A 27,230-nucleotide genomic window follows, 5' to 3' on the forward strand; every position below is an offset into this window, starting at 1 on the left:
TTAATGGCGTTTAGTCTGTTTTTGGGCTGCTTTGATAACAGGGACAGCTGTTACACGTATAGCCTCCAGCCTATGTTGTTATACACCGGAGAGCATCACATTTATGTCACTTTCAGTTGCATGCATCAGGTTTCTATTTAGTTCTCGCCACCTATCCTGCTTCAGTCGTCAAACAGAAGTGATTCATTTAATGCGTTTAGAAGCAGCTGATCTGCATTAATCGTGTTAGATGATCAGGGTGTCTCTCACTTTAGAGAGTTTCTGTAATCTAGAGCCAGCCTACTTGACAACTGTTGGGCCGTTGACAGCGTTACGAGGTCCCACGTGCTTTGAGGACGTCAAGTGCATTTTGCTTTTGAGGGAGTTCAAAGCTCAGAGGACACAGATGTGTGTGTCACTGACTTTGTCAATTCTGAGGGTTGGTTTTTGAAATTGTTTATGATCCATTCTATTTTAAATATTTGGTATTGGCTATAAATATTCATGTTTTGGAAAGTTATTTCCTTATAGCTAAAAAAAAAAAAACCCATTATTCTTACATGATGACCTGCAGGTGATTTCTTATTCTTTATTTTATCTCCATCAACAGACTGACTGCTGTTGAGAAACTTGCTGAGGGCAGCGAGAGTGATAGTCCTGATATTCCCTGAATAAGTTGCATCTTTCTTTTCTTCGGCGGCATGTTTCTGATCCACGTTTGTGTTTCCCCTCCAGGTTTCATTATGCTCACCCAGCCCTGCTCTCTGTGGCCCATCTGTCAGACCCCTCTTGCTCTCAGCACATGCTCGGACTTGGACTGAATCAAAGCGCCGACAGACACTATGATGGCAACATCAGCTCCTGTTTGGAAGACTCTTCGTGTCTGCCCGGCAGACCCCCTCGCTCCCTCTCACCCACAGGCTAACCACAGCCAATCACAGAGGTGCAGGGGGGAGGTGTCAGAGGAGAGTCAGCACTTAATTGGTGAGTTGCAGCGAGTACCCTTTTTTATATTTTTCCCCATTTCAGGTGGGCTCGGCACTGCAGCACATTCGTCCTTCTCGAACAGTAAGTAAAAAACTAGCTACGCCTAGTATGTTGTTACGCTCCAACTATAGTTTGTAAAAAGCTTGTTTTGCTTTTGCTATTGCCGATCGGATTTTGCCTTCGTGCAACGTTGGTCGACTGACATTTTTAGGATGTTTGCATGAACGTTTTTATTTAGCTGTGATGTTTTCCTCCACCCAACAGCTTCTCACGATTGCAATTTTTCTCTCTCTCTCCAATAGGTGATGGTCTCACTGACTGGATGACGGAAGAAGTGGATTTCTCCTCGTACCTCCCAAACCCTCCTTCCCCTCCCTCCTCCACCAATGCCTCCCTTCCCCCTTCGCCCCTCCAGAATGATATCCAGGTGCCCTCTGACTTGGAGGTCATGACCTCTCTGCTGCAAGAGGAACTCGCCCAACTGGAGGACTACTTCCTGTCCGAGCCGCTGCCAGAGAAAGGGCCCAGGCTCGCAAAATGCGACAGGGGTCCACTGCCGGCGGGTCCTCAGCCGTTCACTCAGCTGCCATACGCATCATACTCCACATCCAACCAATCGGAATCCAGCCCACTCCTTGTTACCCTGGCAACCGGAGAACTGGACCTGCTGAGTATCTGTGGCGGGCCCATTGGGCGATCCAAAAATCCAAGACACGCCCCGTACAGCTGCGGTCGCCCAAGTGGGTGTGTTAGGAAAAGAGTTCCTGACGGCGTGAGGTTCAGCGACGGCTATGACAACAGTTTGTTGAGCTCCAAAATAAGCAACTCAGGTAACGCAGCGGTGACCCTCACAGGTAACTACGACTGTGCCGAGGACGAGCAGCTAGTAGGGAAGAGCTACTGTCTGGGTAGTGCAGTCGAGGTCAGAAGATGTGCCGTCCTGCCAAGAGACGACAAAAATTGCTGTTTCAGTCAAGATGTCGTAGGTGGTGCGAAGGTCGCCGGCGGTGGATTCGGCTTTGGCGGATCACTTAACGTCCCGCACAAGAAAGAGGACCTGCTGATGTACAGCATGAGGGAGGTCAGCGGAGGCACCGGTATCAACGAGGCGCTGAGTAGCATCAAAGCGAGTGTGGAGATGACAAAAGCCAGCGTTTCGTGGAAGACGGAGAGCGGCGAAGGTTGTTATCTGCCAGCGACAGCACAGTCTGAGGCCTATCATAGCTTCTTAAGCACCATCAACGAGCAGGTGAAGTCAGAGAGTCTGCAGATAGGGCAACATGATTTGCACTGTAACTTCCTGGAGGATCAGGGCCCAGACTGTCTTTTAATGGCTAGGGAGAGTCTGAACCTGGAGTCTTCGGGGCACAGACAAGCATGCAGGCTGAAGGAAGACCACTGTGCTTTGAGCTACGAAGAGGACCTCGTTCCAGTCGAAGGCGGTAAGCGCAAACAGAAGAAGAGAGATCAGAACAAAACCGCCGCTCACAGGTGACCTTTAGTTCTCAGCTCGATTCAAAATGCGACCTCCGACATGATTTCACAGGTAAAGATCTGCATTTAATCTTTTGCTTTCCTCAACGCAGGTACCGCCAGAGAAAAAGGGTGGAGCTAGATTCTCTGGAGGAACAGTTGCACGGCCTCGAAGGGAAGAACCGGGAGCTCCGGGACAAGGCAGAGTCGGTAGAACGTGAAATCCAGTATGTCAAAGACCTGCTGATTGAAGTTTACAAGGCCCGCAGCCAAAGGCTCAAGCAGGACACAACCGCGTAACACCGAGCTCCTGCAAGTACATTTAAAGAGGGCGCAACAGGGAGAATGTGGCGCTCTTTGTGTCTGTAAGATTGTCCAGAATTGAATGTTTAATTTTCTTTTCTTTTTTAAATGGCGGGTGGGTTAAATGCATGCTTTGCTAATGTGAATTATTTTTTACATTTGAAATCAACACTATCCAATGCTTCCATTGCTTTCGCACTCTGATCACTTGAGCCTGCACTGTGGCATTGCAATGCTTTAAATGACAATCATGTTTATTAGATCTCTCACTGCCTGGATCTACTAATTGAAATACGGTTATTTCTGAAGAAGCGATGCTATTCATTATGCAGGTTTAATATTATTAACAGCCTTACATTGGAATTGATGTCAGCAATAGAACTGAATGTTGTTTTTTTTTTACATTTTCAATTTTTTTTTTTTTTTACTGTACTTTACGATAGTTGAAATCGTCAAATATGTTGTTGGTGTCTACACATGAAAGTGCATCATTTCATTTTTGAACACCAAATACTTTTCTAGAATAATTTCTCGCCTCTCTTGAACAGCAAATGTTAGTTCGATTGCTATGAATATTTTAGAATATTAGGATTGCGCTATAGAACGACCGATGTACGGAAGAGCAAGGAACTTTTTGTCATCAACCATAGCAAATATTTTTTTTATCATTTTAATATTGTTACTTTTTTTGATTGACTTCAGGTTTAATGCAGCCCAAAATATTCAGTCGCTATAAGGATTTGGATGTTTTGAGCATGTAGTTCCTTTAAACATTTACATTTTACTCAGCTTTGTTAGAAATATTACTTTCTCTACTGTATTTAAATTAGTTTTTTCTCCTGATATTTGCATTAGTCTTAATTCCCAAATCACCCATTTCTTCCAGACTAATGTCCAAATTATTGATTCTGTGACCAAAAGAGAATTAGCTAATAATGTATACAGTTTTGAAGTAAGAAGCTTGTATTGTGTTTGTTTCAGTTTGCAACATTTTTGCAAATTATACAATCTTGCAGCTCAGGATATACAATTTGTTCTCCAGTCCTACACATGCCAGTAGATGATTCATGGCAGGAGACTTCTGTTCTTCATTTCACATAAAGATTTCACTGCTATTGACATGCAGGTTTTCCTGATGTAAAAAAAAAAGGGTTTCCCATATGTACAAATATTGTAACTAGTTGAGTTTTAGCAGACTCCCTCTGCATGTTTTTCCATAAACGGAGTAGAAAATGTAGAATTTCAGAAATAAGGGGGATTTTTTTTTCTCTAAAGTGCTTGTTAAGGCAATACGTTTTATAGGCCTCTGGCTGATCTGCACTAATTTGTAACAACTTTTGTATGTTCAGGGAGTGAAGTGTGTTAGCCTTTTCTTTGTAGAAAATTACTGAAAAAAATCTCATTAGGTTATTTGTTCTTGCTTTTGCAGTGTTAGCTTTGGTGTAAGAGGATACTGTCGAATTTATTTCCCAATCGGATTTATTGCTAAGGAAATAAGCACTACTGTTACTGTTCAACATGCCTATAGCGAGGATGGATTTTTTTTTTCTATGCATATTTATTTTAAGACAATCTTGGATACGAGCGCGGACTTTTAGCTGTTTATTTAATGTGTTTATTCAGCTTTTGGCAAGAAATGAAAGTCACATTGTTCGACCCTCCTGCGGTGCACTATCAACTCCGATTGTTAAAACCAAAAATATGTGACAGCACATAAAAACGCTTTGTAACTCCATGTTCATTTAATCATATATGCATATTTGTGTGGCGTCAGGTTTTTGTTTTCTTAATAAAATAAAGTGAATCATTAACTCAGTCCGTTGTGTTCTTTCAGAGGATTTCTCTCCGAGTTGATGAATTAACCGGAAATGTTTTTTTTTTTTTTTACCTACACCGACTTTTGTAATAATCCGAAATTACAATATGCTGTCAAATTTATCTTGAAAACAAGTCGTGCCTCTTCAATGTCATAAATTCATATTTTTGGTAAAAAATCACATTACAAACCTGCAGGCCCTGACGGACACCGACACGCGCTGCTCTCTGATCCGACACGCGGCCCATCATTCACGCCCCATGCGAGACAAACAGCTCGATAACTATTTTTTATAAAGCTATAAATCTCATTATTAAGCGCTTATTGTTAGTCGATGTTAAGCTTAAAAAAAAATAATAATAATTTAAAAAGGAGTGGACGTCCAGCCCGACGCTTGTTAAAATGCCGTTCGCAGTTGCAAAATAAAAATAAAAGTCGATATAATTTATACCACGAAGAATCACAATTTTGCCCCAAAAGGCTTTAAAATCTGTAGACGACATCCTCTATACTGAAACACGACTTCTAAATGACGGGCTCTAACTGAAATCCACCAAAATGTACAAAAACTACAACCTGAAACTATTTTAATGAAACGTTTATAACTCACCTATTTGTAGCGCTTATAACAACCACTCGTGTTTATTACTGCGGAGTGCGAGAGGTAAAAAGAAGCTCTTCTCTAATTAAAAAGACCGTCGTCTTTGTGGAGTTTCGATTCGAGTTGAATAGTTTTTTCCCTCATGAAATGTGAACAGCTGGTGTCATTAAATGAAACATCAGATAACAGTAACGACACACTTTGGTTTTATTTCAACACACAGGCACAATTTCTGCTGTGCCAACGAAGATCTCCAGAAAGAAAAGTTACTTTTTATATCCAGCGTTTTGAATCCATGTATTAAGTTCACTAATCTTTAAATTAAAAAAATACACTTTATAAAAAATAATAAATGGGATATGAATACTGAATATAGGAGACAGGAGGAAGGACTTTTGCAATGTAAGGAAGGAGAAGAAATATTTACACATGCCATTTAAAGGTGCAATCATTCCTGTTTGACTCACTTACAGCTGTCCGATGAGCTGATGATAGTCACATTGTGGAGCTGCGTGTTGTGAAGCCTGAAGAAGTTTCTTACTGGCGTCGAGGGATCTCAGGACCTTCAAACGAACGCAAAAGAAAGTGACCGACTGGAAAATATTTGTTTACATGTTTAAACTGACCACACTATAGAACAGAGGTGACAAAACATCTGCATAGCATTGAAGAATTTGCAATGAACTATGACCAGAAAACAAGTTTATATAAAAGGAATGGGCTCAAGGCAATGCTACATAAATGTAAATAGTGTTAATTGTTTTCTACCATTAAGAAACTGTCATTAAATTAAAAAAAAGGTCTTTCTATCCAAATTCTAAAAAACTGAAATCCTATTTGTAGTGTTGACCTCTGCCCCCCTGCGACCTGTTCATCGTGTTACCTGACGTATTGCGTCCTGCTCGCTGTACAGGCACAGGGTTGCTATGGCTGCTTGCCTCACTGCATTATGGGAATCCATGCACGCAGCTCTCAGGAGCAGGCTGGACGTGTGCTCCGCCAACAACAGGGATACAGCTCCATCGACGTGTACCAGGTTTCCCAGGGCTGCACAACAGTGGCGACGCGTGAAGGCATCGGGGTCAGCGATCAGAGACGTCAGCGGCACCGCCGTCCTCCTGGCTTCCTCTGTCCAAGTGCGCCCCTCCTCATCGTCCAATCCCTGTTCTACTATAACAGCCAAATCTCCTGCTGCCTCATTGTGTGCCTTCCCTTCGCCCCACCCGGTACTGTCAATGCCACCCGTTTTAAACCTTGCCCCTGCTGCCATACATCCCAACCAGTTCCCAACCGCCCTGCAAGCCATACGTCGGACAGGCATGCAGGAATCACGAAGACACTCTATCATGCTTTTGAAAATGTCAGGCTGCAAGGTGTGCAGCGTGGGAGGCCTGAATGGATCTAAGTTTCCTAGAAGTCTGCATGTGGCGGCCCTGATCAGGTCATAAGAGTGAGCCAGCGCCTGGCGCATCGCCGAGGCTTCCAGGTGAAGCCGAAGGCGGGGGGGCCGGGGGGAACAGCGGGCTACTTGGGACAACAGAGTTAAGAGCTCCACGGCAGAGTCCCACAGCACATCCAGCTGCAGAAAGTCAGCCAGCAGGGAGCTTGCGGTTCTACACAGCGGAGTCTGGTGTTTGGAGGCGGCGAGCTGGCTGTCCCTCGGTGGCGCGAAAAAACCACGAGCGTCTATTCCGAGGCGGGAAACGGAGCGCTCGGGGTCACACAGGAGCAGACGGCTCAGCAGGGAGAGAGGCAGCTCTAACAGCGCAGGAGGAAGAGTCTGAATTACCTGCCAAAGCAAGAAAAAAAATCACCCAGACAACTTGTCACAGATCAAACAGCCGACAACAAACGGCGCAACGCTCTCGCAAAAGAACAGAGACATTAAGATGTACAGTAGTGTGTGGCTGATGTGAGCCTTCTGCAAGAGTTATCCTGCGTTGCATCAGAGGATCGTGTTTGTCAGCAAGGTCTTTATTGGAGCACGGGAAGGCCCTCACCTGCAGGAGGCTCGCCACTATTCCACAACTGTCGTACGACTGTAAAATCACGGACACGGCGTCTGAAGGCAGGTCCAGAGCGAACGGGAAGCACAACAAGTGGCAGCTCAACACAGACAGGCTGTCAGGACCCGGATCCACCTCAAGTCTACCAGGACGGCCTTCAGCAAACAAATGAAGGCTGGAGGGAACATCATACCATATTGTTAGCTTCAGACGTGGCAGCTGTGCTGCTCTAAGATTGGTGGTACGAATGAAATGGTAAGTTAAGAAATCTGAACACCAACCAGTCGGCGCCCAGCAGCTGGCCCAGAGTGTACACACATTTTGATTCGGGCTCAGAAAACAGAGCAATGCACGAGTGTGGATCCTTGGTGAAGACGAACAGCGCGGTAGACAGAAAGGAATGAAGCCCTGATGTCAAAAGAAAAGAAAAAAATGAGTAAAGATGCTGTTAAACAAAGGTGGGCCTCATTAGACACGTATATTTACCATTTGCCGAACAGAAGTCTGTGCCCGGTGTTGTCCTTGCTAGTGAACTGCCAATTGCTTTCCATAGATCCAGAAACATTACTGGATCCAAACATGAAGAGCTATTTTCCTGCTGTTAAAAGAAAAATCAGGCAGGTCTATCTGGTGTCTATCCAGTCAAGTTGTTTTTAAACACATTGTAGTTGCTGTCTGACCTCAGACAGTGTGTGCAGGACTAAAGACAGGATGCCGTCACAGAGTCCAAAGCCAGAGGGGAGAGAGAGTTGGGGCTGACGAGGCACATGACACAATAGTGGATCACTTTAAACTGGTCAAAGTTGTCAAATTATTGCCAGATTATTTCTCACAGTTTCAGTACCTTATAGGAGTCCAAAAGCAGTTCTTTCAGCAAGGAGGTTAGATTGTCCATGTCCACTTGGACGTGAACATCGTGTTGTGTTAACAGAGACAAAACAGAGGCAGCCAGATGCTGAAGAAGAGATCACAAAGTCAAAGGAGTCACACAACTGACAAGATATATAAAGCAAAATGAATCGCCGGTCACTCTATGAAATGCACAGACTAACTTCAATGAGTGCTCACCGCCAAAGGGACGAGGTCTGGTTCACTGAGGATTGTGATGAAAGGCTTGACGAACTCTTCTAGTCTGCAGGGAGAGAACAGATGATGAGCTGCAATGGTTGAATTACGATCGTCACTCACTTACACTACAGTGTACATACAGGGTTCAACTAATTAGCAAGATCAGCTTCAGTGCTAAATCTAACCTGTGCTCCTCTTCCACCCAGTCACAGTGCTTCTCCCAGTAGATCAGAAGCACAACAATCATTTCTCCATATGCTCGGACACTCCATGGCTGCTGAGTAGGGAAAAAGTAGGAAATGAAAGTCAGGAATACTGTTCCAGGACTAATTCATTCATTGCTGAATATGGTTCCAGACCTTGATGACGTGTGAGTTGTCTACAGCATCACGGACGAGGTCAAAGAGAACACGAGGGAGTCCGAGTTCATGACCAACGTGATGCGACTTTTCAAGGTCTGAGGTCACAATGAGGTTGCGTAAGACCTTCAGCGGGAGGTGAATCCGCCACGGTTCTTTCACAACGCCACCTGACAGCTAACCACACAAAGGAAAAAGACTACATGTAAAATTGTTCGGAGGTAGAAGCAATTTATGCTTTATTGAATATTGTACCCAAGTACCTGAGCTTTAAATGCCAGGATCTTGGATTTCAGTTGAGGTATAACTGCACTGTAATTTAACAGTTCTCTCTGCTGCCTGCTCGGATCTGATTCTTGGGCCAGTTTCTCCCAATAATCCTCACAGTCAACATCCTGAAAGGACAAGACATCATTCATACTATAAGACACATTTTCCTTTAAAGCGTAACTATATGTTTCAACAAGGAACTTCACATATGTTATGTATGAGAGAATAATCGGGACAACAATTTTGGAAATTGGTCCAGTATTGAACAAAACCAGGGCAATTGTGCAGCATCAATGTAAAGTAACGTTAAGTAAAAGTGCTTTTTGTTGCTACTCAGATTGTATTACAAGTGTCTGAACAAGGATTTCAGTATTGACCGAGAGCGATGCAGACGGCAGCCACTCACATCCTGCAATGTAATCACATCTGGGCAATTTGGCAACGTCAATTTACTTCCATTAAAAGTACTTGTGTTTGCCCCTGACCGGCTCAGACTGTGGTTATACGCGTCTGACAACATTATGGAAAGAGTCTTGCTCAAGGAGGAGTCTCGTTGTCTCTATGAGCTCGCGAGGTGATGTGTTGCTGGAGGACAACGTGCCCGTCGGTGTCGGTAGCAACAACAAGCACTTTTAGTGACTATAACTTGACATTGACAATGGCGGCGGCTGCCGGTTACAGCGCTCTCGTTCAATACTGGACCAATTTCAAAAATGGTTTCATCCATTAGTAACTTAGACACAAAACATGGGAAAATATACCGAAGGTATAAAAATACCAAAGTTGTACTGTAAGATAGCGAACAGTGTATTTATTACCAGGGCAGATTTGCAACTGGAAGGGAATATATACTCTACATTATGGAACAAGACACATTTTCTAAATTGGAAATGTCTTTAAGCAGCCGGCACTGACCTGCCTGTGCAGTGTGGTCCGGCTGTCTGCCCTGCATCTCTGCACTAGTCGCGGCCCAACCTCTACGGAGGGAAACTCCTGTTCATAGTCCCTGCTGATCTGACCCCTGCAGAGGAAATGACCACAGCCGTGAACACACAACGCAGTGTGTTTTGGTCGAATATTGTACCTTTATTCTGAGCTTCCATAAACACCTGTGTTTGGACTTCACGCAGGCTTGACTCTTTGGGTGTGGGCTTTGATTGGCAGCTGTCATGACCGAGTGTACTGAGGTAACGGAGACGTCACTGGAAGGGGGCTTGGCTCTCGGGGATGCTGCTGTTATTGCATAGTTGACCTTTTCATTTCCCACTTCATCCTTCTCTTTCTGTCAGTGTACACAGAACGGCTTAAAGCTCCTCCATGAATTTCCATGCGACTAATTTAAGAATGAAAAATCAATATGTGACTCACTTTCGCACCGTCACCGCCCGCTGGTTTCCCTCTTTTGCCGTCGTCTGTCTGTTCCCTGGCCCTCCGCAATAATCTGCTCCCTCCAGGAGTCGGTACCGTCTTTGCCGCCACTTGCTGAAGTTTCAGCGCCATCATGTCTGGGGTGGGTGTGACTGTCAGAGGGCTGAAAACGCCTGTGTCTGACAGCACTGGGCCAACACATCAACACGGGAATAAAAGAGTTCAAATCAGACATTAGAATAATCTCAAAAACAGACCAGCGTCATGCTTATTTGGCATTTTTTAAACATCACCTAAAACACCATCAGCAACAAAGGGATGTCTCAGGAGGTCCGGCCACGACAACCGCTTCTGAGGGTCTTTGGTCAACAAGCCTTTCAGGAAACTCTGGAAGGGAAATATCAGATTAGCACCGATGACTTGTCTATCCTTTAACAGGCTTGTAGCCATCACTGATCACTGAGAAGGGACATTTCCTCACTACTTTTTGGCTAAAACGTGAGAGTTTGAGTCCCCTGAAGTGCAGTTTACCTTCTGTGGCTGACCGTGACACATCACTGACAAGAAAAAAATAAAATAAATGATACATTTGACTACTTTTATGGCAAGAAAGAAGAGGAGAGCTTCAGATTATTTAAGAAGTTTGTTTTAGGGGTCTGGTTAAAATGATCTGCACTGGGCTGTGGGTTTAGAGGATGGTACTTGGACTAAAACCTCTGTATTTCTAAAATCCCTTTTATGGTCCTGCTAAGCACGGCTCTGGCCACCTGGCTAACCATTTGAACAAGGTGCGGATGTTAGCTTTGACTTACACACGATCAGACTGTAGCAACTGTACACTGTACCGTGCAGGTGTCGCTCATAGTGTCTGGCCATTTGACTGGGTTTCTCACTATGAGCTGCACCAGGTGGAAAATGGAGTTGGTGTAGAACGGAGGCGCCCCCGTGTGGAGTTCATAAAGGATGCAGCCCAGAGACCAGAGATCAGCAGTGTGGTCGTACGGCTTCTCCTCCACCAGCTCAGGAGACATGTACAGTGGCGTTCCCTTGATTGAAGTCAGCACCAAGGTGGAGACGCTCATGGCCCTCGCAAACCTACGGAAAGATTGCATCACATGTAGCTGATCTTCGTGGTATTTGAACGATGCAGCTACTTTGTCTTTAAAATAGTTAACTACCTACCCAAAGTCACACAGTTTCACCACCCCACTTTTCCCCAACAGGATGTTCTGTGGTTTCATGTCCCGATGAAGAATGCGATGGGAGTGTAAATAATACAGAGCCGAGACCAGCTGGCAGGCGATCTCACGGACCTTGGAAGAAAGAGCACATGATGATCATGATGAACCATGATGAGTGTGACTCCTGGCATCTGTACACTGACAGTGATTACCTGGCTCTCTGGTAAGTTCCCATCATCCTCAAGGATCTGGAACAGCTGACCCTCTGCATACTCAGTTACAACCACAACCTGTTACAAACATAGAGAGGGATTATGAACTCACATGGAAAGATAAGCGGTTAGGTGGATCAAATTATGTAATTGGCAGCAATATTTTGTGAACTAAGCACATTCATGCATTGTTTCTTTGAGAGTAGATTACAGTAAATTTACCTCAGTTTTAGTCTCAAAGCTGTCAAAGAGTTGAACGATATTTGGATGTTGAAGCCCCCTCATGATCTCAATCTCTCGTTTGAGACTGCGAAGCTCCTTTTCAGACCGACCCACCTTTGGCATGAACTTCAGGGCCACCACCTAATGGACACACAGACACACAGACGGTGAAACGACACACGGCTGAACACAACAGTCACACAGCTATCAGACCGTGCAAACAAAAGCCACTCACTTGGCCGGTAAATCTTTTCCTTCCCTTGTAAACTCGACCAAATGAGCCCTCTCCCGCCAGCTCCAAGACGTGATACGAGTTCATGTCGACGGTTAACGGCAGGAGGTTAAAACATTACAAGTAGACGAGCGGTTGTTTCATTCCTTACGTGACAGCACAGGATACGTGTGTACTTGTACACAACACTTTGAACTTCGCGAGTTAGCCTAGCTAGCAGCCTAGTTTACATGCTATTGTGAACTAAACTTTGCACAGCTTCGTGTTGTGGGCCATTCAAGTAACGCTACTTTTTTTTCGATACGGTGACAACTAAAATGATTAACGCTCGAGAGCAAGTAGGTTAGCTAACTGCCGTTTCACAAAAGTAGCAAAAGACACAGTTAAGTTTAACTTCACGCACATTTATACTCGTGGCCTTTCATTCAAGTATTTTATTTGCGTATTTTAACAACGAACAGTTGTTTAAAGCATTGTTTTAAATTGTTATACAAAAGTCAAAACTGGCTATTTGGTGGACAACACGCAAGCAGAGGTCCTTAGCCTAGCAACCACTGTTGCGTTCCTGACGACGGGCTGAGAACGGACAACAAAGCAGGCAGCTGGCTGGAGGGGGACCTCGTCTTAAGATGATCCACTTATTTAAACACAAAATGTATATGCTGCACATATATCCATTACACAGTATTGCACAGATAACAGATTTTTAGTTCAACAAGTCTGCCTCTCAACCTCCCCTCCTCTCCTAAGCCCTGTTTCACATGTCTGTGGTTCTCCATGTGCCTCTGTGACGGTAGAGGAAGTATTATTCAAATCCCTTTCTCAAGTTAAAGTATCTACACAACAATACAAGTCCTGAATTCAAAATGAGTAGAAGTATAAATGCAAAATGTACTCATTATGTAGCATGGGCTCATTCAGTGTTTTATTATGATTATTATGATGATTGTGATTATTATATCTGGCATTGTTGACAATTTAGTTTGTGTATATGACAACAATAAACCTAACTAACTAACTAACTTACCTTTACACACAATCCCAGTTCCTGTGCTGTCCACCAGGTGTCGTACGCGAGTTACGGAGAGTAATCGACCTGACCACGACATGAAAGCTGAATCACAGCAGCTGTTCCTCCACAGGACTTCAGCTGCAATACTTGTATCATGTTCATCTAGTTTTTAACATCTCTGTAATATTCTTGCAGCCCACTGATGTTCCACTTAAGATGCAGGTAATTGAAGCACCCTTCTTAGTTATTTATAATGAGCGTGCTGCTATTTTTGTGAGATGAAATGTATTAAGTGCATCTCCGCAATGTGGGCAAACGTGTTGAGTAATGACTTGCATATTATGCGGAGTCAGGCAGGGTCTGAGTGAGACATCTGATAATGCATCCCAGTGTGTTGGGACATGATGATAGGCCTGCGGTTTGCTGAGTTTCAAGTGGCCGCAAAAAAAAGTCGTGAGCTGAGACGCGCGTCCAATGAGCGCCTCCAAAGACGGCCCCCCTCCAAAAGAGAGATTGAGTTTCCATATTTTTTTTTTTTTTAACACATGACGAAAATGCATAAAGTCTGCAGAAGGCAGCAGTCGACTCAGCATACACAGGTGGAGAATGGGTCATGACCAGGAGGAGTTTGCACTGAATGGACTTGTACGACCTGCATTGTTTTAGAGTCCCGCGCATTGGATTATGCTCTTCATCCTGATCTGTGGTTCTCACCGCATCCATTGAGTTTGCGGGTTCAATATAGTTTTCGTTTTCTCTGATGGTCACTGCATTCTTTATTGAACACAAACATCGTCATGTTTATCAGAACAACTTTTCTCCTCTGCTTTGTGGTTTCACTCTCAAAACTTGTTCGTTGCATGGAAACTGAACTTTGCTTCCCCATTAGATTGGAGAACCACAAACATGACAGGAGGGATTTTGACAACGACGTGGGAATCCTAAATGGAAAATGTGTCTTAAAAATACGAGCTTTCCAGCAGGAATTTGTGATCGATTTACACCAGGACTCGAATTTCATTGCGCCTTCAATTTCTAACCAAGACGCATTCTGGCTCTCCAACACCGATGTCACCACTGACCTGAGCTGGTGTTTTTACTCCGGATATGTGCACGCTGACCCACATTCTTATGCCGCTCTGAGCCTCTGTAAGGGTTTACGGGGTGCATTTGGCTTCCAGGGCTGGGAATATTTTATCAGCCCGGTGCGAAATGACACCACAAGCGTGGAAGGTGCGCACACCATACGGCGCAGAACCAGCAACAACCTGAAGCTCAATTCAACCTCTAGGTGCGCAGTGGACAGTGACATAAGTCTCCAGGTTGCACAATCCTTGGAGAAATACAAGCGACTGCAAGACTACAACAATGTGACCGAAACGATGCTGAAGAAGATGGGGAGAACCAAAAGGTTCGCTTCCATCCCCAGGTACGTGGAGACGCTCGTGGTGGCGGACGAGTCCATGGCGCAGTTCCATGGAGACGACTTGAAATACTACCTCTTGACACTGATGTCAGTGGCAGCGAGGCTCTACAGGCACCCCAGTATTCTCAACTCCATCAGCATCGTGGTTGTGAAGATCGTAATTATATCCGAGGAGGACAAAGGACCCAAGGTGTCCGGGAACGCAGCCATGACGCTGCGAAACTTTTGCACTTGGCAAAAAAAGATGAACAAAAACAACGACAAGCAGCCAGACTACTGGGACACGGCAATCCTATTCACCAGACAGGTAAACAAAAAGGGCTTCATCTCAGTTCACGCTGCAGGGTCTGAAGAAACACAGGAGAATGTGTTATATTAGTAATGCGCAATTACGCACAGAAATGCGTAAATCTTTATTTAATCTGTATATGCTCTAAAAGAATGAGGCGATGATAAAGATAAAAAAGACATGTGTGTGAGACATGATTATGTTTGATAAGCTATGAATTAGTTTAGTTAATCTCTTATCAAACATAATCACTCCTGCTGCTTCAGGTAATTGGTTTGCTCTCAAAACACACTCTCCATGGCACTCAGCTTCGACATTGAGGCTGGGTCAATAAAGAAATGAACAATAGTCTCTTCATGGATCCTGAGAGGGTAGTTTTATAGACTTGGAACCCACCTCCGAGTTCTCGCTGCACTCCCAAATATTTGGCAGATGACACGGGGTCAGAGATGAGGTCATTGCTCACACTCATTGGTCAGTGTGCAAACCATTGATCTATGATGAACCGTCTGCTCCGTGCATTCTGGCTACTTTGATTTCATTTCGACATTGAACACTTTGAATAAAAGTTGACAATTCAAATCAGCAGGTATGTATTTAATTACTGAGAATTGTAATATTTGGATCCTGTTCAGTCTGCAGTCAAAGGGTCAACTGCAGATGAAAGAGTGGGAATGAAAGAGTGAAACGGTATAATGTGCTGAATTAACTTTGTGCAATGTCACTAACATGACCCGACACATGATCGTATTGCAGACCTCAAACGAATGCTTGTTTTGTCTGCAACTTTGCCAAATTTAAGTGCCACCAGGGACGCATTAGTCGGAAGTGTCCTGTTTCTCTCAGCATTTCCCATTCCTCCTCCAGCTGTGGGTTTTCCAGCCCTACCCACCGCCTTGCCTGCTCCTCATTAAACAGGCCCCTGAAGGGAGGGAGCGGGGGAGTGATGTAGGAGGGGGGGGTTCCTATGTGCATGCAGAGATGTCACATCCCTCCATGTTTCGGCCCCACCCCACCCGCTCAACCCCAGTCTGAAACAAGCCGCTCGGGAGGGGCAGTCCTGCACAGCTGCAGTCCGCCTGCACAGCTGCATCTTCACAACACATTCTTCACCCTGTCACACACTTCCTCTCTCATTCATTCTTTTTTTGCCGTAACGCTCCTACAGCATGCTCTTCCTGTTTAGGCCATGACATCGCAAAGATGGGCTGCATTTTCCATAAAAGTATTTCAGCTACATAATCCAGGGCGTTAGCAGGTTCTGGGATCATAAGCTCCACGTGCAGTTTGTGTTATAAACTCTGCAGCCAGTTTAAATTGACTCCATTCAACTGCACTGGAACTGCTTGGAGACAGTGAGTCACACGGCTGTAATCTGCAAAATAAAGCAGTGAGACAGACGTCAAGGGATTCAGTCATTGTTTGAGTGATACGGTTTGAATTACATTCTTGTCAGCTTTATCTATGAATACAAATAATATTCAATCCATCGGAAATAATTATTTTTCACAAACAAATGTACAAGATTGTTTCGTGCTTGCCGACATCATGTGCAAAACATCCAGAACCTCAACAAGTGAGGTGCTCCAGTATGAAGTACGAGAGGCCAGCGAATATGATCATGAAATCATGTTAAACCGCCAGGTTTTGTTTGTGAAAATCGGATGTATTTTTGTTTTTACCAAACCTTTTACCATTCAGGCCTCTAGCATGCATACAAAGAAGTTCACCCCTCCCAGACTCAAGGTACTTATTATATATTCACACTTTAACTTCATATATCAAATAATGCGTCTGCACAAAAGGCCCGCTGATAAAGGAACATTCTGCTCAGCAGATCACCAAAGGTCAAAAAGTCAACAACAGTCCACCTTCTGTTGATTCACGACTTGGTGACAGAAATTAGTCGGTTTGGTCAGTGGTGTTGTTTTGGTTTACCATGGCTTTCAATGGGCATTTAAGGCACGTCTATTGTTTGCTGTTTACCAGCCCACAGTGTAATTTGCTGGTTTTATGAAGACCAACTCGGTGTTGTCCAGAGGCAACAGCGGTCGTCTTTAAACTCTATAGCCAGCATGACTGTTGTGTAAAGAATGTTGGAAGTTTTTCAGTTCATTAAGTTACACACAAAGTTTATTGTATGTGAACATCCAGTCTGTTAAAGACGAAGTCTGACTGTAAATCTGAAGTATATAGGTTTTAGCTTGTTTGCCTTTTAATTACGTGATAGATAATTGGTTGAGAAAGAAAAGAGTACACCCAAAAATGTCACGTGCACATTGTAAACCGATACCGTCTTATCAGACCTATTTTTCCACTCCTTTTTGTCTTGAGTTTAAAAAGTACTATCTGAAACTCTGAGCAACGTGCCAGATGGTAGTTAAATGCATTGAAATCTGTACACAAAATAAAATGGAAATATTTCTCTGCTGAGATAACTTGCATGTTGTTTTTAAATTGCAGAAACGCACACAAAATGCAAAGATAGATGACAGATGTGAGAAGTAGGTCAAAGCAAAGAACAAACTCTTTGACACTGATGTTTCTTCTCCCAACTTCTTTTGCAGTTTTCTTTTTGCTCATAAATGGCCCAATCGTTCAGATGTCGTCTGCACACATGAGCACATCTGGCCTAAATTTGCGCAGGCCAACAATTGTGGGTTTTGTGGTTTATTCTAGGAGTGATTTGTCATAGCACTCAGGGTCTCCACTTGGCTCGGTGTACGTCCAGCGCAGAGGAAGGTTGCAAGGGCTGTGTGGCATTAACCCAGTGCTTTGCTTTATCTCTAGCAGCTGACCTCCATTGGTTTTCTGTGTTTCTGGGGTTTGTAGAGACAGAGCTGTTTAGGAGCCAGGCAGATGGGCGGGTTCTCTGTGGCGGTTACTGCAGAAGTTGTCCTGTGATTAGTAGGTTCAGCTCCAAATGGATGCTCGCTAAGATTGGGTTTTTTAAAACCTTGCGGTGGAGAAATAGGTCATCTGGAAACTCTGCTCTGGCATGGAAATGTTATGATTGGGGACAGTTGCATGACCTCATAGAGGACGGTGTGCTCTAAACACTGTTGCCCACTAAAAACACTTCAAGACTGGGTGGTGGAAAGCCTGACTTAACACTATCGCATCTTTTCCTAATCTTTAGAAGAAAAAAAAACCTGACTGTCATCACAACAAGACAATATAAGGATAAATCCAGTTTGCTGCAACTTGTCTTATGTTTGTACTTTAAGCCAATGTTCCTATTGGCATTAATACCAAGTGAATTTCTGAAGGGAACAAGGAGACATCACTAAAAAGAGGTCAGACAGGGCGAGAAACAGAAACAAATCACATGATCAGACAGGTTTCATAACACACAGAAATGAAGGCCAGTGTTACAAAAATCCAGACTCAAATTGTAATAAACAGTTATTACGTAAGTGCCTTGTTTGTCTGACTTTTTCTCTAACTCTGACTCTCATATGAATTAATGCAAAAAATGTAAAATATATATGTAATTTTGTTTTGGCCAGGACCTGTGTGGAGCTTCCACCTGTGACACTCTTGGCATGGCAGATGTTGGCACCATGTGCGACCCCAAGAGGAGCTGCTCTGTGATTGAAGATGACGGCCTACCCTCAGCCTTCACCACCGCTCATGAGCTTGGTGAGCCCGCACCATCCATTATTCAACATGCATTAGTACTGCCACGTTTCCTATAGTTCGTGACAGACGTCTTGACGTCTCGTTCCCTCTCGGCAGGACACGTGTTCAACATGCCACATGACAACGTGAGGGCCTGCGAGGACGTGTTTGGGAAACTGCAGGACAACCACATGATGTCTCCCACTCTCATTCAGATCAACCGCACCAGCCCGTGGTCCCCCTGCAGTGCTGCCATCATCACTGAATTCCTGGACAGCGGGCACGGTGAGCTTTCACGACCCCTGACCCTTGTGTTTGTCTGCTAGCAGCCCCACGGTTGTGTTTGAAGAGGTGGAAAGTCAAAGTCGAGACAGACACAAACAGACACTTACAAATCATTGAAGGGTAACTACACAGATTTTACGCATCAAAGTCTGTTAACACGTTTTGGGGAGCACTACATCTGCATGAGGCTAGCAGCTCGAGGCTACATTAGCCTCTAATAGCATAAGACACCAGCGGTCGAGTTGCATTGTGGGTAATGTAAGCACCAGGTTTTGAGAAGGAAAATGTCTTTGGGTTTGCTGCATCACTTTTGGTACTTTTTCTTTCAAACTTTCTACCATCAATCCGACAATGTCACAGGAGAGCAATGCTAAATTGAGGAAGCACTCCTGGGCCACAAACAGTGCTTAACAAACATGTAGTTAGTGGTGGATCACATTAGGAGAGCACATATTCATTGTGTTATTCATATAATCGGACCCTTTTCTGTTTACGTTCTGTTAGTCCGTTGATCAAGATATGCAGTTCTTGAAGGGGAGCAGGCTCTCTTTGTGACATTTACTGGGTTTTACTTAATTTGCATGGGTTAAAAAAAACCTCTTAATCTGCAACAGTCGTTTGAGGTAAATGCAAACGAGAGCATGATTGAATTTTAACGTCAGTCTTGCTTCAAATATGGCATCTAACCCTAAACTTGGATAGCACCATGCTCGTAGAAAAGAAAAGCAAAGCCAGAGAGAAATTCATTCGGTTGGATGCGGATTGTTTGCCAAGCAGGCCAGACCGCAGGACTTAGCCTCGGAGCAATGCTAAACGTTTATTTTAAAACTGCCCCCACATCTGTCCCAAATTATAGAGCTTGTTCTGGGGTGAGTCGCCACAGTGGTTTGGACAGAGAGGTGTATCTGCCCAGGGTTTCCCATGCAGGTTTAGTCCAAAAAGACACACTTCTTTCTGTGTCCAGAGATGGTCTGAGGACAAAAGAACACAAACTGGTGCAGAGCAAAGCACATTTTGGACTTGACAGGGAGTCATTTCTATCCAACAATCTTGTAACTTAGTTTCTCAAGGCCATCTGTCATAAATCTACACTTCAATAAGCAGCCGAAAGAAGAAAAAAAAAAAACATGTTGCCACATGCTTGAGGCAGTTTTCATGCAGTGCTGCGCCCAAAATGATTTGTAACCTGTTCATTTCCACACACACACACACACACACACACAATACCAGCTATTGTTTTCAATGATTGCTCTTTGGAGAGAAAGAGTAGGAAGGAAGAGGTGAGGCTCAGCTTGTTCAGTGTAGAGTGACTTGTTTATATTGGATTGTACTAGGCAGTGTTTCTCTGCCAAATTTGCAATGAAATGGGAGTTAACTAATTTGCCACCAGTTACAGCTCATTCACTCACTGCTTGGTTATGAATTCACTGCGACACAAATGATAAACACAAAGTGAGTGCACATAGGTTCGTTCAGTGCAAATGCTTGTTTTGGATGTGTAAATTCCCCATAAGGGTGAGAAGCTGTGTGATAAAAAAAAAAACACTCCTCCTGGAAACCTTCTCATCCAGTGACGTTGACCTTTCATGTTTCCAAGCACCTGCTCGTCAAACTCTTCCTATTATCAGCCTGTTCCTGGAAAAGTTTCTGGTCGCCATTTGTTGTAAATGGAGTCCTTTGATCTTTGAACTGCTCGCTTGCCGTATGTCATTTTGGTTTAAAGTTAGGATTTTAAACTCGTATCTAAAAAGTTACGAATATTCATCGTATACATTTATTCCTGGGTGGGATCACACATGAGAGGAAAAGCTTGTGGGTTTTTAGGGAGAGGTTAGGATGGGGGTGGGTGGGTGGGGGGTGCTCATGCATGTGTGTGTGGTATGTGGCATACACTGAATGCACTGCATCAGGCTGAATTTTCACTTCAAAGAGCCCAAATCACCAGGGTAATGTCTGTTTACTGCCTCCAGCCAACAATCCCACCCACAACACACACACACACACACACACACACACACACACATGCTTAATGAAATGGTTAGTGGAAATATTGATGAAGAAATGCACTGTTTTTCATGATTTTGTGGGAGTATTTTGGTGAGAAGTTGGCTCTTACTTTAATAAATGCGTGTTGAGTGCTCAAAGGTGGACAAGACAGGCAATGGAACCAGAGATAACGGTTGCTTCAGTGCGTTGCTCACTGAGTCTCCCTCTTCCAGGGGAATGTTTGCTCGACCAGCCTCCGAAACCGTTGGTCCTCCCCGACGTGCTGCCGGGAACGTCCTACATCCTCGACCGCCAGTGTGAGCTCGCGTTCGGAGAAGACTCCAAGCCCTGTCCCTTTATGCAGCCGGCGTGCGGGCGTCTGTGGTGCACAGGGAAATCCAACGGCCACCTGGTGTGTATGACTCGTCACTTCCCCTGGGCGGATGGCACACACTGCGGGGACAATCAGATCTGCAACCAAGGGGTCTGCTCTAACAAACAGGTCCGAAATGTGAAGGTAAGGCTCACAAAAAGACAGAGTTCTTGAGATAGATGTTTACCTCGACTGAGTTGTGATTGAGGAACGGCCTTTAAACCACTGGTTTGTGCATTTCCAGGTGGACGGACGCTGGGGGAAGTGGGGCCCGTTCGGCTCCTGCTCACGCACATGTGGAGGCGGCGTCCAGCTCTCTAAAAGGGAGTGTAACAACCCGGTTCCGTCAAATGGGGGTAAATACTGCCAAGGGGTGAGGGTCAAATACCGCTCCTGCAACCTGAACCACTGCCCTGATGCAGGTACGAGGCTCTTAGCAGACAGCTATGTCCAATGGCATTTTTTCTCTAGCGTCCCCCCCATTTCACCTCGTATCTTCTCCCTCTGTGTAGGTAAGACTTATCGCGAGGAGCAGTGTGCAACCAGTGGCCGCAATTTTAACAGTAACCGCATCGACCCCTCCGTGGTGTGGGTACCCAAGTACTCTGGTGTGTCCACCGACGACAGGTGCAAACTCATCTGCAGGGCTAACGGCACCGGCTACTTCTATGTCCTGGCACCCAAGGTAAACCGCAAGTTTATTTTCTTCTTTGTCTGAACAAAATTCAAAGATAATGTGATCGGTGATTGGAGAAAAGTCAGGATAAATTAAGGTTTTGAGATAGTGTTAGGAGATAAGTTAGGAGAACATGAATAAACGTCAGCCAGCTGCCTCTGGTGTAAGTGCAAAGAGTGAACGAAGGAATGAAGGAGAGGAGGAGAGTTTCACTCTTTCAGATAGCAGGGTGTAGAGTGAGCTTCAGCAGCAGTGAGGCCGGGTTCACACTTCGGTCCATCATACCGGCTCAGGAAGAGCAGATAAGAGTGCTCAGGGGACACGGAGCTCTGAGTCACGGAGCAGCTGGATGTTTTAACCATCTAGTTGTGAATTTGAACCAAAAAAACGAGTGTACAGTATTTACTGTGGACAGTTTAGTTTAAAATGTGAGTTTGGTTCATAAGGTGTCAGATACATTTTAGGGTGAAAAAAATGTCAGTTAGGGAACTCAGAACCGCAACAAAGTGAACCTAAGACTAGCAGTGAGGCTCATTTACTTGACGGCCTTACTTCAGATTGTATCTTACATCTTCCTGGTGTGTTCACTGTAAAATATATTTGTCCGTAACTAGTACATTGATGAGGGAGAATTTCAATGTTTATTTTGTCTGCTGGCCTATTTGCCTAATTAAGAAAAAACAGGATAGTACAGTATATAAAGAACTGTTTTTATATTTTAATAACCTGGAATAAAGATATAGAGCAAAGTAAACTCACAAGGGACTGTTTTATAAAGACAGCATAGACCCATTTAAAGTTCCTGTTGTGTTTGCTGCTTGTGATGAAAAAATGTATAATAATTCTGTACTTATAGTATATGAAAAGCTAACCTTGTAGTGTCTTTGTACAAACAAGGTTGTGGACGGGACTCCATGCTCCCCTGACTCCACAGGAGTGTGTGTTCAAGGGAAGTGCATCAAGGCCGGCTGTGATGGAAAGATTGGCTCCAGCAAGAAGTTTGACAAGTGTGGAATCTGCGGAAGTGACGGCAAGGGCTGCAAAAAGGTGTCGGGACTCTTTACAAAGCCTGAGTGAGTAAAATCCACACCGTCCCCCGCCCTTATTTAAACACGATAGCATTATCAACTATTCACTATTTTGAGCTCTCATTGACTGCAAAATGTTTTGGCATGCAGGCACGGCTACAACTTTGTGGTCATGTTACCGGTGGGCGCAGCCAACATAGACATCCGTCAGCGAGGCTACAAGGGAATGAGGAGCGATGACAACTATTTGGCAGTTAAAAACAGCGAGGGTCACTACCTGCTCAATGGGAACTACGTGGTGTCGGCTGGAGAGAGGGACATCATCATACAGAAAAGTCTGCTGCGCTACAGCGGCACATCCGGCTTCGCCGAGACCCTGCAGGCCGTGAAGCCCTTGGGAGAATCCCTGACTGTGGAGGTGCTGTGTGCGGGCCAGATGACGCCGCCTCGCATCCGCTACTCCTTCTACCTCGCCCGTCAGACCAAGGAGGACAAGACCCTGAAGAAAGAGGGGCGCGTAGACTCCCACAACAGTGTTCTGGCTGAGGACAGCATCAAGGAGAACGGGGGAGACACCCTGAAGAAGTCTTACGGAAAGGAGGATCCTGCTCTCGGGAAATGGATATCCACAGGTTGGGATCGGTGCTCAGTGACCTGCGGCGGCGGGATGCAGAGGAGGATGGTGCAGTGTCTGAGACAGGACGGGAAGCCAGGGTCGGACTGTGATCCTTCACAAAGACCCTCGGCCATCAGGGTTTGTGGAGACCCCTGTCCGGAGTGGCTTATTGGGCAGTGGTCACCTTGCTCCAGAACCTGTGGGAAGGGCTTCAAGAGACGACCGTTGCACTGCAAAACCCAAACTGGGCATCTGCTCCCAAGGGACCACTGCACTGGCATACGCAAGCCACAGGAGCTGGACTTCTGTGACCTTATGCCCTGCTAATGACTACAACTTATACAATTCAAATCTTTGTTATGTTTTAAAAGGACTGAATCGAATACCCCTGCAAGTATCACACACACACACACACACACACACCGTGTCTGTCGGGTGCACATTTTTCCACCTGCATCATGGGAAACCTAAAATTTTGGAAGGAGCGTGGAAGCCGCAGGATGAATGCTGTAAGATATTTTTCACTGCCATCACTCTGACTTCAAAAGACATTGTCAAGGTCTAACTCTGATGGCAAAGTACCACGGTAGAAAGGTAAAATAAAATGTAGCGGGATCCTTTGTACTGTCAGCACAAATTCCCATTTGCAAGCAATCTAGTTTTGAATCTGAAACCCATTTCATGTCATAATGCTTTAACTGTTGAGGCTTCAAAGTTTCAGTGGAGTCTTACCAATGGATCAGTGAAGCCTTCTGGTTTCCCAAACAACTACTCCAATATACAAGGACTGACGTCCATAACTTCTTACAGACTGGACTAATACGTAATGCTCACATGATTAACATTATGTGCGATCTTCATCTGCCATTACAGGGGTTTTTTCAGGGAGTCTTTAAAAATCTTGGAATTAATTTAAGAAATTAAACGGATCACATAATTTACATGGTTGTACTTTCTGTTCTGCTGTTGCTGCATCTATACAATGCAAATACAATCTGTTGGTTAACAGCTCTAGCAGATAAAGGTTGATACCAGATTGGATAGATATCTTTAGTAACAACCACTGTATTTTTTTAACATGTTTTACTCCTGATACTTTCATGGAAACCAACAATAACGATGCAGCCAGCATTGCTGCTCCAAGCGGTAAACATTTTCTGCAGACCTCACTCAGCAGCAGTCATGGAAACAGTTTGAACTAGAATCTAAAGTCACATTTTTTAATGACAGATCTGAGGAAACAAAGCAGGCCAGGAGACAATGGTCAGTGGTCCCTGTCAGCTGGTGTGTCCGCCACCTCAGGGGCTGCAACCAACATAACACTGCTCATCTGAGATCAGCTATAATATAGCCCTGATCTTATCTCAATAATAGCCACACATGCTGCATTCAATTCCCGCCTCCTGTGTTCAGCACGTTTGATTGCTTCCTTCATTTCTGTTATCATTCGACCACAGCAATTGTCTTCTTAGTTCATGATGTTCAGCCATGTCGAGTCACGCCTGTCTGGCACAGTTACCACTGTAATTTATTATCAATGAAACAATAAGGCGGAGAGGGGAAGAAAAACTGGCAGGCCCTCCGTTTTGCTGTACAGAATTTGTGTTTTTTTGGATCGCCTTGTTCGTGGCCCCAAAGCCAGAGCCAAGATGTTCTTTCTACAAACTTGCTGAAATCCTGTAATCCATTATATTCTTGTTTTGTTTCTTAACGGGGCCACATTGTCCAGTCCAACATCCAACTAAAGGATGGATCCTGCGTTAGTTGGGTTATAATTTTTTAATTCGTATCAGCTTTTGCACGTTGTACAGCAAAAGAAAACTATGACCTACATGGGCTGTATTGTATACTATGTATATATTTATTCAGCTCTGTGCAAAAAATAATGTAAATACTTTTTAAATACTTTTTTTACACAGGCATTTGTAATTGTCTTTGACTTCAGTGTATTTATTCCAAAATAAAGCCATTCATGTATAATTACAACTAATACTGCATTTTCTTTGCCCTGTTCTATAATTATTTATTGTTACTATCACGGCTCAGTCACACATTTTTACGTAAATGCAGTTAATTCAAATGCAATTAGTAGATTCACTCGTGGGGATGAGATGAATCCATGCATGGTTTGAGCTGTTTATTCGCACCTTTGAGTCCAAAATGGAAATAGCCATCGTAGCACACTAGCTGTGTTGCACCTTTTACTTTTATTTAACCTCCTCTGCTGGAGTAGGCCATGACCTTTATCCACTAAACAGTTCACACACAGTTATGAGACATACACACAGTTATAGGACATACCCACAGTTGAGAGACAGGAGACAAAAAAGCCTTTTAAATGAACTGTGTGAACTCAGCGACCAAGCTAAGCTATCGAGCTAGCAAGCTTGCTAAGTGACCGAGCTCATTAGCTCAGACAGCTTTTATTTTCCTCTTCATTTACTTTTTATTGAATGAGATTATTCACAAAGGTGAACATTTGTCCATAAGCTATATTCCAGAAAATGGAACGTTCCAGAACGTTTGAGGGAAGGCTAAATGCACTGAAAGCCATTTATTCAGTTAAAGTAAATGCATAGTTTTTGCCAAAAATGTATAATACTGCCAGAGGGAGAACAATTACAGAGCCCATGCTGAGCAAACTTGCAGCAAGGATCAGCATGAAAACTAAAGACAAGGGAGGAAAGCAGATGAGGTGTGGACTACGAAACATGTGCCAGGACATATGCTTCCTCCCTGTGAAGTATCCAAACCAATCACCAGCTCTCACATGTGCAGCCACAGTAGAAGCGCAGAGGTGAGATGGGTGGCCAGCATGCCTTGTAGCAGTTCACCGTAGCCTATTAACTCTACTTTGCCGTGCGTTCGTTTCACGGTCAACATTTTAGAAATGCAACTACTGATATTTTCCACGAAGTTGACGTGGACTCATTCTCCCCTCGTCTGTGTCTACGACCAGTCCAAGAATGCAGCTGTGTGTGAGAAGGTGGAAAATTTGAATTGTGCGATTCTGGCATGATGACTTATGCATGTCTGAGGACTTTCAGAAAAAAGGTCAGAGTCTAGCATGGGAGGTCTTGTGTCAAGACATTTTTTTTTTTTACTTTTTAAGAAGGAAGTGATATGTCAGAAAAGGCTGAATATTCTGACCTACATAAGAGCAGATAGAGGAAAACCTGGAGGAGAGCCAATGGAAATATTTATTTGTTCCCCTCCTTGCCTCTTGCCTGTGTTTATAGTCATATCTAGTTGCTGGTTTGATGGCTTTAATTGAGCCAGACTCCTTATCAAAAAGAATCTTTGGCCTCTCCAGTTTCTCTTAAGTAAAGCTTTTGAATTGGAAAAACAAATCTTTTACATTGGGAGGCCCATGTTAGATTTGAACTTAAAGAGTAACTGCACTTACATGTGTTTTTTATGATATAAACTAAATGATATGACTACACTGTAGCAAAAAACAGCAATGCTGGTGTTAATATAGACATTTCGTAGTTGGGCCCCAATCCCAGGATGCCCCTGGTGTCTTTTCCTGTGAACCAGAGAGTATTTCACTGGTTTCTTTTTGATTAACCGCCACTGGGTGTGTGATGCAGCTATGGCAAGGAAGTTGTATTGCTCAGGACCCCAAGGAAGCACATTGTTGGGTGTAAATTTGTTTTTATGAGCTAAGTACTCGGCCCCTTCTGGACAGCATGTTTTGAACCGTCACTGCATTGATTGAAATGATAGAAAAAGAGGTTTGAAAAACTTATTTGAATTAGAAAAAAAGGCGAACAGTAAAATCTCTGCACATACTGCCATTTTTAAGCATCCATCAGGTATTTAAAACTACCAAAAGTTT

At 44.2% G+C, this 27,230-nt stretch overlaps 3 protein-coding genes across 4 annotated transcripts; 2 read left to right on the forward strand and 1 right to left on the reverse strand.

The window, feature by feature from the left end:
• Positions 1-821: 821 nt before the first annotated feature.
• Positions 822-3,650, forward strand: atf5a (activating transcription factor 5a; the record flags this gene model as incomplete). Its single annotated transcript, XM_079171871.1, has 3 exons — positions 822-963; positions 1,269-2,457; positions 2,553-3,650. The coding sequence occupies 3 exons, from the start codon at positions 822-824 to the stop codon at positions 2,737-2,739; spliced, it is 1,518 nt and encodes a 505-aa protein (XP_079027997.1). The 3' UTR covers positions 2,740-3,650.
• A 1,851-nt stretch (positions 3,651-5,501) lies between these two features.
• stk36 (serine/threonine kinase 36 (fused homolog, Drosophila)) lies at positions 5,502-12,286 on the reverse strand. Its single transcript, XM_079172136.1, has 20 exons — positions 12,081-12,286; positions 11,846-11,986; positions 11,624-11,701; positions 11,413-11,543; positions 11,076-11,325; positions 10,524-10,617; positions 10,231-10,418; positions 9,972-10,144; positions 9,778-9,883; positions 8,856-8,987; positions 8,593-8,769; positions 8,419-8,510; positions 8,234-8,297; positions 8,010-8,120; positions 7,846-7,920; positions 7,652-7,763; positions 7,447-7,573; positions 7,160-7,340; positions 6,043-6,948; positions 5,502-5,722 (listed from the first exon to the last, which is right to left on the reverse strand). Exons 1-20 carry the CDS (start codon positions 12,162-12,164, stop codon positions 5,627-5,629), a joined length of 3,318 nt encoding a protein of 1,105 aa, XP_079028262.1. The 5' UTR covers positions 12,165-12,286; the 3' UTR covers positions 5,502-5,626.
• A 1,518-nt stretch (positions 12,287-13,804) lies between these two features.
• Positions 13,805-25,366, forward strand: LOC306705564 (A disintegrin and metalloproteinase with thrombospondin motifs 15-like). 2 transcript variants are annotated; one of them, XM_079172346.1, is made up of 8 exons: positions 13,805-14,822; positions 18,314-18,446; positions 18,543-18,710; positions 20,930-21,213; positions 21,314-21,491; positions 21,582-21,754; positions 22,643-22,818; positions 22,924-25,366. In XM_079172346.1, the coding sequence occupies exons 1-8, from the start codon at positions 13,887-13,889 to the stop codon at positions 23,714-23,716; spliced, it is 2,841 nt and encodes a 946-aa protein (XP_079028472.1). In that variant the 5' UTR covers positions 13,805-13,886; the 3' UTR covers positions 23,717-25,366. The 2 variants fall into 2 exon arrangements, with proteins under 2 accessions (XP_079028472.1, XP_079028471.1); XM_079172345.1 differs by having other exon boundaries at positions 21,314-21,754.
• Positions 25,367-27,230: the final 1,864 nt, after the last annotated feature.

The sequence above is a fragment of the Pholis gunnellus genome (genome assembly GCF_910591455.1).
Source record: "Pholis gunnellus genome assembly, chromosome: 13".
NCBI classification, from domain to species: Eukaryota; Metazoa; Chordata; class Actinopteri; order Perciformes; family Pholidae; genus Pholis; species Pholis gunnellus.